Below are 15,350 nucleotides of genomic sequence, written 5' to 3'. Positions count from 1 at the left end.
ACTGGTGCCACATCAGATCATGACTCCACGCCTACCCAACGTTCCGCCTGCAATGACCATGGTTCAATGCGACTCAGGCGGATCCGCGATCAGCGTGGCAGGTGTGACTCTTCACGCCTTGCGGCCTGACGTCCGGTTCGAAAGTCAAAGGGCAAGGTATACTCGACACGTCAGCAATATTTTCCTACATCGAAGTTTGATTCTCTGGATGAGAGAACTCGTTGACCAGGCAGAGCTTCACTACCAGGATTCTGGCTCGCTCCCTCGTTTGGCCACGTTTGTTGAAGTCCGCCAACTTCGCCTCGATGGTTTCCCCAGCTGCCAATGAAAGCCTTGCCCTCGTAATCCTCGACTCCTGTCCACCATTTCCCTTCGAGTCTGTCCATCAGCACTGCCGCCTTCTCGTCCATTGTCATACACAGGAATAATCTCGACACGTCGTCTGGAACGACGTCGTCCATGCGTCCACCAGGGTACATCATGGTCGGCCACTCAGCTACGACCAATCCACCTGAACTAGGCCATGCGACACCAACCCACGCGTTTTCCCTTGCCGTCGGCTCAGGGAGAGCAGCCATTTCGTCCTCATCTTGCAAGTGGTCGGGTTGAGTGAACAGGGAGTGTCTAGCGGGAGAATCCCACCACTTCCCACCGAGCAATAGTAAGCGCTGAGCAAAGTCGTCTTCCTCTTGTCGAGTGGCGTGACGCTTCTTCGGTGGATCGAGACGGTCGAGTCCGAGAAAGTCGAAATCTGCTGGACAGGGCCTCTCGAGCACTATCACACCTCCGCATGACGGCCAAGCGAAGATGGTGATTTCTTCATAGAAGTCGATACGTTTCCTGAGATCTTTGACGCTATTGTAGATGGTTCGCGGACCGCACAAGTGGATTGGACGTTACACCGGACTTACGAAACGTGCGCTATCAGATGGAGGTGGTGGCATGGGACGGATTAAACTGAGCAGGCTACCCATGATGAGACCGGAATGTGTGTCGAGTGCAAGGGTGCAGGCGGGGAACAGAAGATCAAGACGCAGTAGCTGTGCCGCATTCTCGATCACATGCAAACCTCAAATGGCGGAAACGCCCTCGCTCCGGCATACGCAGCACGTCAGAGATTATGATTATTGATCACACTGCGCAAAGCAGTACAGGGCCTTGATGATGTAAAATAACCATCATACTTTCGTATTTTTGGTCCTATTTTGCATCCAACGCATCACCCCAACACTTCTTCTCCATATCGCGCCTCACGAATGGCCACGCGAGAAGCATGAACATGGCCATCAGCGTATCCACGATCCCCCATCCACGCCGCGGACTCGCACCCATAGCATTCGCCCACAATAGCTGAGGATCGAACCTCCCATCACAAACAGCATAGTCGCCGCTCGCTACATTTGCCACAATCTCGGGCGCAATCTTCGCAGCGTAGGGAAATTGCTTCTCCAACTCGTGAAGCTCGCCCGACGTGCCTTCAATGCGCTTGGTAAGTTCGGGTTTAGTCTTTTGCTCTTGCAGGAACGTTGGCGTGATGAAGTTGTGTGCAAAGATACATTGTACGGTGTATGTGCTCTTTGGGCCTGAGTACCGCATTACTTCCATGCGTAGGGTGTCGGCAAGTGAGCGTTGGGCAGCTTTGGCGGCTTGATGAACACAGTACCAGTTAGTATGCTGGCTTCAAGACTTGTACCATTCTATGACGATGCAGAACCACTTACCGGAGTATGCTAGGTAGCCAGGTGCCGGAACAAGCGATGCAGAACTGTTTACGAAGACGATCTTTCGTGGTTTTGGACTTGATGGCACCGCAGCGTCTTCGTCATCCTGAGTCCACAGCTTCATTGCCGCCTGCGCTGGGTATAGGCTTGAGTAGTAGTTGTTGTTCATACAGCGTTCGAATACCTCAGGCTGCAGATCGAGCAGGTATCCGCACTCCGACGGGGTACCGCCAGCAACACAGTACACAATATCCGGAATTGTTGGTTGTGATGCGAAAAGGGAATACGCCTAGTGGTATCGTTAGAATGCTAGGCTGGACTTGCCTCCTCCTTATGGTAGTTGGGCCGGACGTCTACTCACTGTCGAAGGTGTGCCAAGGTCTGCAGCAATAGCTGCGACCTGCTGGCTTTGGTCTCTTCTGCTTGCAAGAATCTCATCTTTGGCCTCGTCGAGCTGCGTCTGCCCGCGTGCAAAGATAGTCACATGAGCACCTATACGCTGCTGTTCAACAACGACAACCGATACCAAAGGTACAACAAGCTCGTACCTTGAGAAGCCATAACCTTCGACATCTCCTTCCCCAGTCCTTTAGACCCGCCAATCACAAACACCATCTTCACATGTCAGCATGAAAGCGCGGATTAGACAAGTGGCACCGTACCTTCCCACTCAGATCACCTTTAGGCGCCATGATTGCTTGCTGTGAAACGGACGGCAATGTAAAAAAGTAGTGGTTACCGGAGAATTGATGGGAGCGAAGGTGAGCCAGACACAACGCCGCTACCTCATCCGTGGCCCGTGTAAGGGTTCTGCGCGTTTGTGGCACAGTAATTGTTTAGGCAGCGGCGCTGCATCGCGATGCACGGCCCGCGTGATTTAGGGACTTCACATGTAGACATTAGGCTGTATCAAACACCAGAAATTGTATCATACGATAACGAGGCTATAGAAGACTACCTATTTTCTGTTGCATGTCGCATGTAAAGTCAGAAATATAGCAGCTTGGAGTGTGTAGACAAAGCCTGGGTTGTCTCACTCTATCCGAGCACGGTGAGACTTGGTCATTGCGTATATCCAATACTTGAACAACAATAAGCATACAAAAGTTCTAGGTCTGGGTTGGACTAAACAACCTGGGCATATCGTGATCGCCAGAAAGCCTCGACGGGAGAATCCTAAATGCACATATAAACATCCAAGATCAGCCGGCCCGAAGCGCTAGCATGTGAAGGCAGAACGAACTGCCGCCAGCCTTTCTGCAACTATGATCTTACTTCGCCCCATTCCATTCCTTCTCGCCAAGCCTCAACGGCTTACGTGCATATCTCGTGTTACATACAACACATAGATGGAGGAATGATCTTCGCGGCTCGGGGACCGCCATCTTGGTACTTTATGAAGTTGATATGAAGGATGACTCGGTTGGCTCCACCTGCCTCGCATGCTTATAACGCCCCGTTGACCAGGCTACATCACCCTTGTCGCATTGTGCATAATCTCTAGACTTCCGAGGCGAACTCGAGACGAAACGAATTATCCGTAATAATCGCGAAGCCTATGAAGGTACCTTCAGTATCTCACCATTGAAGCAGGCATGCCAAACCCAGTCAGCCCTTCATGCGCCATCCAAGTATAGACCTTGTGGGCAGCTTGCGAAACGGCAATTCGCTGCGCATCATCCTTGCTTCCCTCGATTTCCATCATTTCCTGGATCCACGCGAAAACCGATGTTACCATGCCGCTTACTTGCTCTTCCGTGTTGCCGGCGTGGAATGTAACCTTTAAGCGACTTTCGCCCTTGGCGACGACGGGGTGCTCGACTGGGAACACGCAGTAGCCGTTTAGTAGTAGGTGGAAATACAGCCAGTACGTGTATGGTTGTCGAGTGCGGATTGTGATGATGTGAGATGTCGCCGTTGGCGATCCTTCCCAGTCCTTTAGTAGGGGGATGGCAAGTAGCCCGGTGTGTTCTGCGCGTTCCCAGAGGGGGTGCGATATGATTGACTGTAAGAAGAGATCCACAAGATCGTGGACCTGTGCTTGGGCCTGGTGCAGTGTCAGAGAGCGATCGCCATGGACATTGATATGACGAGGATGATTACCTTTCTTCCAACTTCCGACTCTAACAGCCTGTATCCTGTCCGGATAAGTGCTACCGATGCGAATGAAGGTGCAGTCGTGAATATGATGGTTCGTGCGAAGTTTAGCAGCGTAGACTTGATCGTCTCGTTACCGAGCACTGTAGCTGTATCGCAAGTGAGTATACATGGCCCTAATGTAGACCGTGAGATACATACCGCCTCTTGACGACAATGCCTTGCCGTATGAATGCATCACTATAGCCACCTCTCTTTCCAGACCAAGAGCGCACACAAGACCTTTGCCTTGAGGCCCATATATGCCATTGCTATGGGCTTCGTCGACCACAAATTGGACACTTCCGGAAGGAGCCAGTTCCCTCGCGGCATCAACAAGTTCTTGCAATGGGCAGACATCACCGTCCATACTATAGACAGACTCGACAGCTACTAAGACTGATCTTGCACCCCTTTGGATCAACGGATTGGACTCTATGATCCATGTTAAGATGCGGCGAAAGTCCTCGATGTTGTTGTGTGCGAAACTCTCTCGTTCTCCTGCCAGACTCTGGTCGATACCTTCATGGGTGCTGGCGTGAACTAAGGTGTCGTATAGAATCACGTCGCCCGGTCGTGGTATTGACGTCCATATGGCCACGTTTGCTTCGAATCCAGAAGCCAGCAGTAGTGCCGTTTCAGCGCCATGAAACTTAGCGATATGCTGCTCTGTTTCTTCTATATAGGCGTAGTTTCCTTCGGCGAGTCGCGATCCCGGCGCCCCGGGGTTGTGTTGATCATATCGGGAAAGCTCTTTCAGGTATTCTGTCTTCAAGATGCCGTTGATGCCAAAGGAGAGAATGTCGTTGGAGATGAAGTCGACTGTGGACTCGGCTGCTTGCCATAGGTTCTGTTGAATCGAATAGAACGTGTGTGACTTCTTCTTAACTTCTAGTGCGTCTTCCAGGTTGCGATAGAATGAGGACGACGGGATCGTCTTTTGTCGGGGCTTCTGATTCCCTATGCGGGCTGCCAACTCTCGGCTGGGGCTGAAGATGGTCGTTGGGTCGTATGCCTCACCCATTCTGTGGAAACCTTCGTAAAGTAGACGCCCAGATGTGTAACAGGAATAACCGAGTGATGCACTGCACAGTCAAGATAGTCGTTATATGTACGGCCTGCCCCCAGATGGGTGCATAGCCGGTGCGACACAGCCATCAGGTCGATCTGACTATAGCAGTGAGACAGGCAATGAGAGGAGGACGCTCCAGGGAGGTTGAGTATAGGCGAATGAGATGCTGGATCTGGTGGCACTATCCGTGGGCCACAACTACCCTTGCAGCTTGCAGCTTGCGGCGTCTCAACGCGGCTGTAGCGACCACAGGCAGTGACTGGTCGACAGGGTACCTAGACTCGGCATGCAACATCATATCGGTGAGCTCTTACTTGCATGCAGGCGAATGTTGCAGAGTCGGCAGGGTATCAAGCAGTGAGGAGAGCAATAGGGGAGGATCGTCATGACGCGCAGGGCAATTCGTGTTCGTCACGTGATGAATGGGCTCACGTCAGCGGTTCACGAGTGGCTGGGACGCGTTTACCGAAGTTGTGCCGGGAACAGCAGGGCACCTGCATCTTTCCATTCCAGGACTGTGATGAACTACGAAGAATGCGATCCCACCAACCCGCGATGCCAGCCATGCACCCTCTACCTAGCGCCTATCACCCATGTGAACCCTATCACGATCGGGAAGATCGTACTCGCTCAATTCGCTGACCTCGAACTGGTCGCGACGCTTCTTTAGTGGTGCGGCTTTGTGCCACGACGGCAGCCCGCGACGCGTCTCGGCCTGACCTTCAGCATGACCGCTTGAGCCCGGCCGCGTTATCTGTCGCAAGAGCGAGACAACAGAATCCGAGAATGGCAATGCCTTGACGACTTTGGGAAGCGATGGGAAGCCTATGATGAGGAAACCAGCCGTCATCTCGCCTACACCCCAAAGACCCGCGATGGAGACAATATACAGCTGATCGGATGTGTGCAACAGCCTGTAAATGTAATATAGACGCACCGCTGCGCTCGCACAAGCGAATATTCCGATACCGAAGAGGAGCGAGATACCGATCTTGCTGGCGCGCGACATGTGCAGCTGCCAGATCACCCTCTGCGGCAGCCCTAGGATGACGAGGTCGGAGATGAGGTTGACGATACCCGCAGCCATGTTGTGGCTTCTCATGTCGATAGGGCACATGCCTTCTACCAAAGGATTCCATATCTTGGTCCGTGGACTGCACTGGAAGATCTCGACCAAGGTGCCGACGCCATAGAAGAGGATGTTTGCCCAGATCATGACATGGGAAATCCAGAACACGGCGTTGCGCTGCCCACGAGGCACGAAGATCTTGAGCCAGTCGAGCAAGATGGCTACCTTCAGGAGCATGATGACCAAGCCGTAAAAGATTGAGCCCAGATGAACATGCTGTTGAGGATCAGTTAAGGTTCATTTTTTCGATCGCTATCGCACTCACGTAAAGGATCGGAAACAGGTTTTGGAGCTGAATGTTCCACTGATGAACTTCAAAGCCTGGGAATATCGCGAGTTCGTATAAGACATATGAGTGTCCAGCATATAGACCCTTTGCAGTCGATTTAGTTTGGTTCGTCTTCTGGATACTGAGATGCTTACCAGAGCCGATATCAGGAGCGCATCTTCGATGCGAAATGTCTTCAACAGCGCTCTCGACCATAAACGAAGCAGAACCGCAAGTGCAGCGACAATGCTTCCGAGCAAGACAACACCATAGCCAATGGCATGGCTTCCGCCTGGGTGGTCGAAGTTTGAACTCGTACCCAGGGGAGGCTCTAGAGCTGGACCCTCCAAAAGCGCGGCTAGGAATATAGCCTGCTCTTCTGGCGAGGATTGTGCGAGCGCAGCTGGGTCCATGATGTGAAGCGATTATGGTATGCGAGTGCGGTTCTGCCTTTGTAAGCAGATTGGATTGACGGGAAAGGCGGTAGAGCAAAGAAAAATGATTCCAGCGCAGTGGATGACTGCCTTGCCGGCGCTTTATCAAGCTGACTGGCTACGGCAGATTGAACGTACGTGGGTGGCAGTGGGCGATATTAACGGCTGACATTTGGTCGCTTTGGGAAACCAACTCGCATGCAGCCATCCCTGCACGCGCATCGACTCTTTCAAGGAAATAACCTCCAAGGATTTTGACGCTTCCTGTAGGTCTGCCTTGGGGGCCACAGGCTGTAATGGCTTACCACCAATAGCCATACCATCGGTAGCAACGGCCAATCACCTCGCACCCCAGCATGCGTCAAGATCATCATACCTGGGAAAGCTCGAAATAGCATGACCATCTCTATGCGCTTTCTCTTCCGATATGTTTTGGTGTAACTGAATCAGCACCGCACTTGAACAGTGACTGAACACTGTGAACTTACGCAGAAGCCTCACAGCCATGGAGCCCATCGCCATCGTCGGGCTATCGTACAAGCTACCGGAAGGCGACAATGAGGACCATAGCTTCTGGGACAATCTTCAAAGAGGCAGAAGCCTCAGTCGTCCGTGGCCTAAGTCCCGAGGCAACATCGATGCATTTTACAGCTCCAACGTAGCGATGGATAATACGGTAAGCTACATCCACGAAACGTCAAGAGAGCAGCAGATGCTAATAGAAGTTAACAGGTATACTCCACGAATGCTCACTTTGTCAAAGAAGATCCTGCCGCCTTTGATGCAGCCTTCTTCTCCATAACCTCGAAAGAGGCCGCATCAATGGACCCTCAGCAGAGGTGGCTACTGGAAACTTCATACAAAGCATTGGAGAATGGTAAGTGCTACCCAACTTCTGCATCGCCAGTATTGTCTACGAACTCTAATCAGTTGCAGCTGGAAATCCACCAGAAACCCTTGCTGGATCGCAGACGGCAGTATTTGCTGCTTCCATGTCTGATGACTACAGCAGAATCTTGGCTAGAGACCCCGACGAAGCACCGACCAATACCGCGACTGGTACTTCGCCTTCTATCCTAGCCAATAGGCTTAGCTGGTACTTCGACTTCAAAGGGCCTAGCATCCAATTGAACACGGCATGCTCGACAAGCATGATTGCGATGGATTTGGCTTGTCAGTCGCTTCGTAGCGGCCAGAGCTCGATGGTAACACTGCCCTCAGAGATCGTGCCACTACAAGAGTACTGACACGTGCTAGGCTCTTGTTGCTGGAGCAAACGTCCTTCTCAGCGTCGAAATCTCACTCTACCTATCGAACATGCAGATGCTCTCACCAGACGGCGTCTCCTACAGCTTCGATCACCGTGCTAATGGCTACGCCCGTGGAGAAGGTGCGGTAGTGCTGGTACTCAAGAGGCTTTCAGACGCGATTCGAGATTCAGATGTCATACGTGCCGTAGTTCGAGCGACTGGCTCAAACCAGGATGGACGCACACCAGGCATTACGCAGCCCAGCGCGGAATCGCAAGAGCAGCTGATAAGACACGTTTATAAGAGCTGCAACTTGGGATTTGAGTCTACGCGATACGTTGAAGCTCATGGAACTGGTACTCAGCTCGGAGATGCCACGGAGATGAAGGCGATAGGCAGGACCTTCCGGGCTAGCCGATCACAAAAACACCCGCTATATGTTGGGTCCGTCAAATCCAACATAGGCCATCTCGAAGGCTGTAGCGGACTAGCTGGAATTCTCAAGTCTATCATGATGTTGGAAATGGGCGTCATACCACCGAGCGCACTCTTCGAGAAGATCAGTCCAAAGATCAACGCCAAAATCTACAATGTTGAGGTACCTACGAAATGCATCGCATGGCCGACCAATGGGCTGCGTCGCATCTCAGTCAACTCATTCGGATTTGGCGGTTCCAATGGACATGTCATACTGGACGATGCATATCATACTCTCGAGTCCATGAACCAACAAAGCTTCCACAATACATTGGTTGCTTCAACTCTGCAGAACTCACAAATGAATGGCAATATTCCAAATGGAAACATGGATGGCACGAACGGTAACGACCATGCCAGCGACTATGAGGTGACTGCTGCTCCTGCTCATGTTAATGGCTCGACAACCGGGAGTACTACACAGAGTGTCAAGGCACCGGAAGGTGGTGTTCAGTTACTTGTCTGGTCAGCCAAGGACGAAGCCGCGTTACGACTCGTAATACAGCAGTATACAGACTACTTCGACAAGCGCGTATCAGGGCACGAAGAGAAACTACGTCGCCTCGCGTATACTCTGTCCTCTCGGAGGAGTGTCATGGCGTGGAGGGCATTCGCAGTCGTTGATGCCAGCGAGAAGTCCACGACCATCAGCGCTGCTACCTCGACCTTGACACGCTCAGCTCGAGAGGCCGGCATGGCATGGATATTCACTGGCCAAGGTGCACAGTACGCTCGAATGGGCTGGGAACTGCTCAGATTTCCCATCTTCAAGTCAACCCTGATTAGGATCGGGAATGTCTTTCGCTCATTGGGCGCACCGTGGTCGCTACTGGGTAAGACGACGGACTGCCTTCACTTTGACGTCCAAGCTAACTCTTGACTAGACGAGATGGATCACGGGAACAACATCAATCAGCCCCGTTTCAGCCAGCCTCTCTGCACCGCTCTCCAGATAGCACTTGTGGAACTACTAAGAAGCTTCAGTATTGCGCCACTTGCAGTGGTTGGTCACTCCTCTGGTGAGATTGCCGCAGCGTACTGTATCGGTGCTTTGTCACTTGAGTCCGCATGTAAAGTCGCTTACCATAGAGGAAGACTGGCCAATCAGCTTATGGCAACTTTACCTCGTCCTGGAGCCATGATGTCAGTCAATCTCCCCGAAAGTGGCGTTTCAGCATACCTGGTCAAGGCCTCTCTCTCTGGAACGATCCACGTTGCTTGCGTCAACAGCCCTTTCAACCTAACACTTTCCGGCGATGAGACCCACATCGACACGCTGAAAGATCGGCTGGATGAAGACGGCATATTCGCGCAGAAACTGAGAACTGGCGTAGCTTATCATTCTCCCGCTATGCATGCCATTTCCGCGGAGTATTTCTCGTCGATAGGTCCACTCGAACGAGGCGAGCAACAAAGCTCGATCTTCATGGTTTCCTCTGTGACTGGCACAGTAGTTGATGCCGATGCCTTGGTCACAGGTAGTTACTGGGTCGATAATCTTGTATCCCCCGTCAGATTTGCGGACGCAGTGCGATACCTTGCCGTGACAGCACCGAAGCTCGATCGCAATCACACTATACATGACTATGTCGAAATCGGACCTCACGCAGCACTGAAGAGGCCTACCACCGAAACACTAGGCCAATATACGACCAAGAAGCAAGCTAGGTATATGTCTTTGTTGTCGAAATTCGATTCTTCTCTCAGGTCGGCTCTGAGGACAATCGGGTGCTTGTTTACGTATGGATATACTCCGTCAATCGATGCCGCGAACCAACAAGATGCTCAAAAGGAACGCCTGCAGATCCTGGTTGACTTGCCTGAGTATCCTTTCGATCGTTCGCAGACATACTGGCACGAGACTCGACTTAGCCGAGACTGGCGGATGCGCAACAACGCACCAAGAAGCGTTCTCGGCATATGTGCTACGGACTGGAATCCTTCCGAGCCGCGATGGCGGAAGATGCTTAGTCTGGAAGAGACTCCTTGGCTTGCAGACCACGTCGTAGGTGATCAGGCGCTTTTCCCGGCTACCGGAATGATCATGATGGCTCTAGAAGCCGTAAAACAGCACTTTCAGACCGACCAAGTCATTTTGGGCTACAATATCAAGGAAGCGACCTTCATGAATCCCATTGTCGTTAGCTCCGAACCTAAGAGCAAGACAGAAGTGGTGACTCAGCTACGCCCGCTTCGTCAGGACTACGAGAAGACGTCGACACGTTCAGAAGTTCGTATTTTCGCTCGATCAGACAACGAGTGGATTGAGTGTGTCCGAGCTGAAGTGCATGTGGACTACGAAGAGACTGCCACGGAAGTAGATTGCGGCCTTGAAGCCAGAGCTCACGCTAAGGCATTGCTCGATAGCTACGTTGCCGCGGAAGAACAATGCAAGCTTCCTATAAGCAAGACGGAATTCTATGACTGGCACAAGAACCAGGGCCTCAAATACGGCGAAGCGTTCGCGTTGGCAGACAACATCCACTGGGATGGTGACGAGCTCGGTATTGCCCGCGTCGACGTCAGTGCGCCCATACATTCTTACGAGGGGGTGGTGCACCCGGCCGTACTTGATGCAGCTTGCCAAGTCTGCTTTACTGCGCCGTCCACTGGCATGTCAGACAAACTACCAACGATTATTCCTCACAAAGTCTATGATACCTGGATATCAGCATCTGGGTGGCAACACCCTCAGACTCGCCACATCAGAATGCTCACGACATCAAGGTTCAAGAAGACGATCAAAGGTATCGAGAGCTCCTTTACGGCGCTTGCAGATGACGGATCACCGCTTTGTCATGTATCGCGTCTAGAGATGTCGCCAGTGCTCGGTGCTGAAACGAAGAGCGAAGTAGAAAGGAAGCTGCTACATGGATTTGACTGGAAGCCGCAGTTATCGCTCATGAAGCCAAGCCAACTTCAGGCGTATTGTGAAGCTGATCACTTCGCAGATGATGAATCAACGCACGTCAACTTCATCCTCGAACTTGAGCAGACGATTCGCGCTGTTGTTCACCGCAACCTCGGCCGGCTGGAAGACACGGACTGGTCTACAGCACCAACACATATGAAGAAATACCTGGCATGGCTCAAGCTACACCTTGAGCACGTCCCGATACTTTCACGATACGAAGTCACGGATGAAGAGCTGAATGAGAAGCTCAGTCATCTGAGTACGCAATTCCCGGACTGGAGAATGTTTATCGAGATAGCAGAGCACATTGTTCCCATCGTACGCGGCGACATCAACGCGCTTGAACTGCTTTTCTCGACGACCCTCGCTCAAGACATATACAAGGCCATGTTCGCACCAGTTTACAACCAAAAGTTCATCTCGTACCTCAGCCTAATGGCGCACGAGAACCCAACACAGAAGATCCTTGAGGTTGGTTCAGGGACAGGCGCTATGACGGAACACATTATTTCCACTCTTCGCGACGTCGAAAACCGCACTGGCGGTACCGCATTCTCTAGCTACACCTACACCGACGTCTCCCCAGGCTTCTTCGAGAAGGCACGCGAGAAATTCTCTCATAGCCAAGATCGCATGGTCTTCAAGACTTTTGATATCGAAAGCGACGTAACAAAACAAGGTTTCCAACCTAGTACCTACGACGTAATTCTCGCCGGCAGTGTCATCCACGCCACAAAGAATCTCGCCGCCACGCTCCAGAATCTCAGGAGTGCATTGAAGCCAGGAGGTAAGCTCATATTCCATGAGACTACAGCGCCAGACTGCTTTCTCATGAACTTTGGCTTTGGCATACTGCCTGGGTGGTGGCTCAGCGAAGAGAAATTTCGGACGTCAGGACCAACGATCACAGAACCGGAGTGGGATCGCTTGCTACGAGAGAACGGGTACTCGGGCAACGACTTCGTTATTCGCGATTATGAAGAGCCTGTTGCACATCAATGCAGTGTGATCTTCTCCACAGCCGTCGAAGACCTTCAACCCTCACAGTCAGGTGGCAGAATACTGTTCGTTGTCAACGATGCCAACCAGTCTCACTATGGTTTGGGTACCCAACTCTTGCAACGAAAGCCCCGAACATCCCGTGCGACGACAAGAATATGCCTATTCACACAGATTGGCGTTGCCGAAGTGTCGAAAGAAGACATCGTCGTCTTTCTCGCTGATATAAGTGGAGATATCTTGATGTCCACTTCGACTGAAGCATTTCAACTCATTCGGGAGTGGGTGCATGCATCCGAGAATCTCTTGTGGGTCTCTTCTGCTATGCTTCCCAACAACACCGACTGCTCTCCTTATCCCTGTGCCAGTCTCAAGGATGGCTTTCTTCGGGCCATGCGGATAGAGTTTGCTAACAAGCGTATCGTAACGCTCTCGATTGAGGATACGGTCCGCGACTGGATCAGCGGATGCGATGCCATTTGGGATGTACTTGACGTAATGTCCTCGGCGCAGTCGCCAGAACTGGAGTACGTGCTACGCGATAGTCACATGCTGACCGGGCGGCTCATAGAAGAGAAGGATCTGAACATGGACTTGAACTCATTGGTCAAGCCACAGATGCTGACTGAGTCCTGGCTTCCCGGTCCACCACTCAAGATTGAGATTGGAAGCAGAGGCTCTCTTGAAACATTGCATTTCGCAGAAGACACTGAACATCATGCTCCCCTCGGAGACCGAGAGGTCGAGATTGAGGCCAAAGCGTGGGGTTTGAACTTCCGCGATATGTTCCAGGCGCTCGGTCGCCTGGAAGAAGATACCTTTGGCTCCGATTGTGCTGGGGTAGTTACGCGCGTAGGCTCCGCCTGTACACGGTTTCAACCAGGAGACCGAGTCTGCATTTGCGGTGTTGGATGCATGCGAATGTTTCCTCGCGCTGACGAATGGGCTACCGTTGAGATTCCAGAGGCTGTCTCGTTCGAAGAAGCGTGTGCAGTACTAAACTGTGGCATAACAGCCTATTACTCCCTGGCCGAAGTTGCAAGATTGCAAAAAGGAGAAAAGATTCTCATACATGCTGCATCTGGCGCGACCGGTCAGCTTGCTATTCAAATTGCCAAATTGATAGGCGCAGAAATATTCGTGACTGTGGGCTTTGACTTCAAGAAGCAGCATCTCATCGACCTGTACGGGATTCCTTCCGACCACATCTTTTACAGTCGAAACACGACTTTCGCGAAGGGAATCATGCGTCTCACAAATGGGTACGGCGTTGATGTCGTGCTGAACTCTCTTGTGGGAGAGGGACTGCGTGCCTCGTGGGAGTGCGTCGCTCCATACGGCAGGTTTGTTGAGATTGGCAAAGCTGACATCAACGCCAATTCCTCACTCCCAATGGCGGCTTTTGCAAACAATGTCTCGTTCTTCGCGGTTGATCTGCGCCATATCGCTTTGAATCGCAAGCAGATGGGACGGGACTTGCTCCACAAGACGATGGATCTTGTCGGAGAAGGGCACATACACTGTCCGAGGCCATTGAACCTTTTCCCGGTGTCAGACGTTGAGGGCGCGTTTAGGTATCTCCAGAGTGGGAAGAATACTGGACGCATCATCATCCAAATCGATCCTTCTGCAGAAGTGCAGGTACGCTCATCAGGTCTTAACTATCGATCAAGACTAACGAGTTTAGAAACGCGTTCTGCGCCGTCTATCGTGGCAATTCGACCAGAACGCCAGCTATGTCGTTGCCGGAGGACTGGGTGGCATTGGGAGATCCATACTCAGATGGATGGTCTCTAGGGGCGCGCGACATCTGATCGTACCATCGAGATCTGGTGCTGCTTCGGGAGCAGCTGCTGAACTGGTGAGCGAACTAGCGGAGCGGGGGGTCAACGTGTGCACCCCAAAGTGTGATGCATCCAATGCAGAGTCGCTCTCTGATCTTCTCGATGCATGCGCAAAATCTATGCCGCCAATTCGAGGTTGCATAAATGCTACCATGATGCTGAATGTAAGGCTCCCAATGCTCACGCTCGAGAAATCGCTTACCAAGTCTCGTAGGACGCGACATTCGACAACATGAGTCACACTCAGTGGGTTCAGACTATCCGTTCCAAAGCCCACACTTCATGGAACCTCCACGCCGTGCTTCCTCGAGATCTGGATTTCTTCATCATGTTATCGTCGGTGGCAGGTGTCGCAGGCAACATCGGTCAGTCCAACTATGCAGCAGGCTGCACCTTCCAAGATGCACTCGCACGTCATCGAGTCCAGCACCAGCAGCGCGCAACGTCCATTGACCTGGGTGTTATGCGCACCATCGGCATCGTCGCGGAGACTGAACGCTTACACGAGAACTTCAAGAAGTCCGGCAGCCTCGGCCAGATTGAGGAGGATGAGTTCCTGGCACTGTTGACCATATACTGCGACCCAGAGCGTACCAACTTGCCGCAGACGATAGGCAAAAGTCAAATTGCCATGGGTCTGGTAACTCCTGTCGATCTGCTGGAGCGCAATTTGGAACCAGCTGAGGTGTTGCAGCGGCCACTCTTCGCATCCTTCTCGCAAGCCCATAACACAAACCAGTCGAACACCCAGAATAGCGTAAGCGCCGCTGCGTTGTTCAATCTTGCCGAAGACGATGAGCAGCGAGTTGCAGTGGTCCTTGAGGCGCTGGCGCGCAAACTTGCCCGCGCATTGTCCATCCCCCCAGAGGAGATTGACGTTAATAAACCCCTTCACGCTTTCGGAGTGGATTCACTTGTCGCAGTCGAGCTGCGCAACTGGATTGGCAAGGAGTTTGCTGCGGACATTGCGGTTTTCGATATCATGCGCGGTAGGACCGTGGCCGCAATCGGGGAGCTGATCACGAAGATGAGTCAACTCAAGCGGACGAAGAAAACTGTGGCCAGTCTTGAGGCGGGTGCATGATGCGATAGACAATTTTCATGTT

General features: G+C 52.1%; 4 protein-coding genes across 4 annotated transcripts; 1 reads left to right on the top strand and 3 right to left on the bottom strand.

Annotated features, from left to right (window-relative positions):
- Positions 1-170: 170 nt before the first annotated feature.
- Positions 171-1,845, bottom strand: J4E93_009191 (uncharacterized protein; the record flags this gene model as incomplete). Its single annotated transcript, XM_049347085.1, has 3 exons — positions 171-855; positions 1,364-1,646; positions 1,722-1,845. 3 exons carry the CDS (start codon positions 1,843-1,845, stop codon positions 171-173), a joined length of 1,092 nt encoding a protein of 363 aa, XP_049195649.1.
- A 1,446-nt stretch (positions 1,846-3,291) lies between these two features.
- On the bottom strand, positions 3,292-4,881 carry J4E93_009190 (putative secondary metabolism biosynthetic enzyme; the record flags this gene model as incomplete). The annotated part of the gene is made up of 2 exons (XM_049347084.1): positions 3,292-3,768; positions 4,069-4,881. The coding sequence occupies 2 exons, from the start codon at positions 4,879-4,881 to the stop codon at positions 3,292-3,294; spliced, it is 1,290 nt and encodes a 429-aa protein (XP_049195648.1).
- A 625-nt stretch (positions 4,882-5,506) lies between these two features.
- J4E93_009189 (uncharacterized protein) lies at positions 5,507-6,739 on the bottom strand (the record flags this gene model as incomplete). The annotated part of the gene is made up of 3 exons (XM_049347083.1): positions 5,507-6,274; positions 6,324-6,431; positions 6,482-6,739. 3 exons carry the CDS (start codon positions 6,737-6,739, stop codon positions 5,507-5,509), a joined length of 1,134 nt encoding a protein of 377 aa, XP_049195647.1.
- Positions 6,740-7,265: 526 nt separating this feature from the next.
- Positions 7,266-15,328, top strand: J4E93_009188 (Type I Iterative PKS; the record flags this gene model as incomplete). The annotated part of the gene is made up of 7 exons (XM_049347082.1): positions 7,266-7,436; positions 7,493-7,637; positions 7,697-7,986; positions 8,018-9,320; positions 9,372-14,041; positions 14,088-14,291; positions 14,459-15,328. The coding sequence occupies 7 exons, from the start codon at positions 7,266-7,268 to the stop codon at positions 15,326-15,328; spliced, it is 7,653 nt and encodes a 2,550-aa protein (XP_049195646.1).
- Positions 15,329-15,350: the final 22 nt, after the last annotated feature.

This window comes from Alternaria ventricosa, assembly GCF_023758065.1.
Source record: "Alternaria ventricosa strain BMP 2768 chromosome Unknown scaffold_20, whole genome shotgun sequence".
NCBI classification, from domain to species: domain Eukaryota; kingdom Fungi; phylum Ascomycota; class Dothideomycetes; order Pleosporales; family Pleosporaceae; genus Alternaria; species Alternaria ventricosa.
Note: the sequence above shows the minus strand (reverse complement) of the source record. Positions and strands in the feature narration are given on the sequence as shown.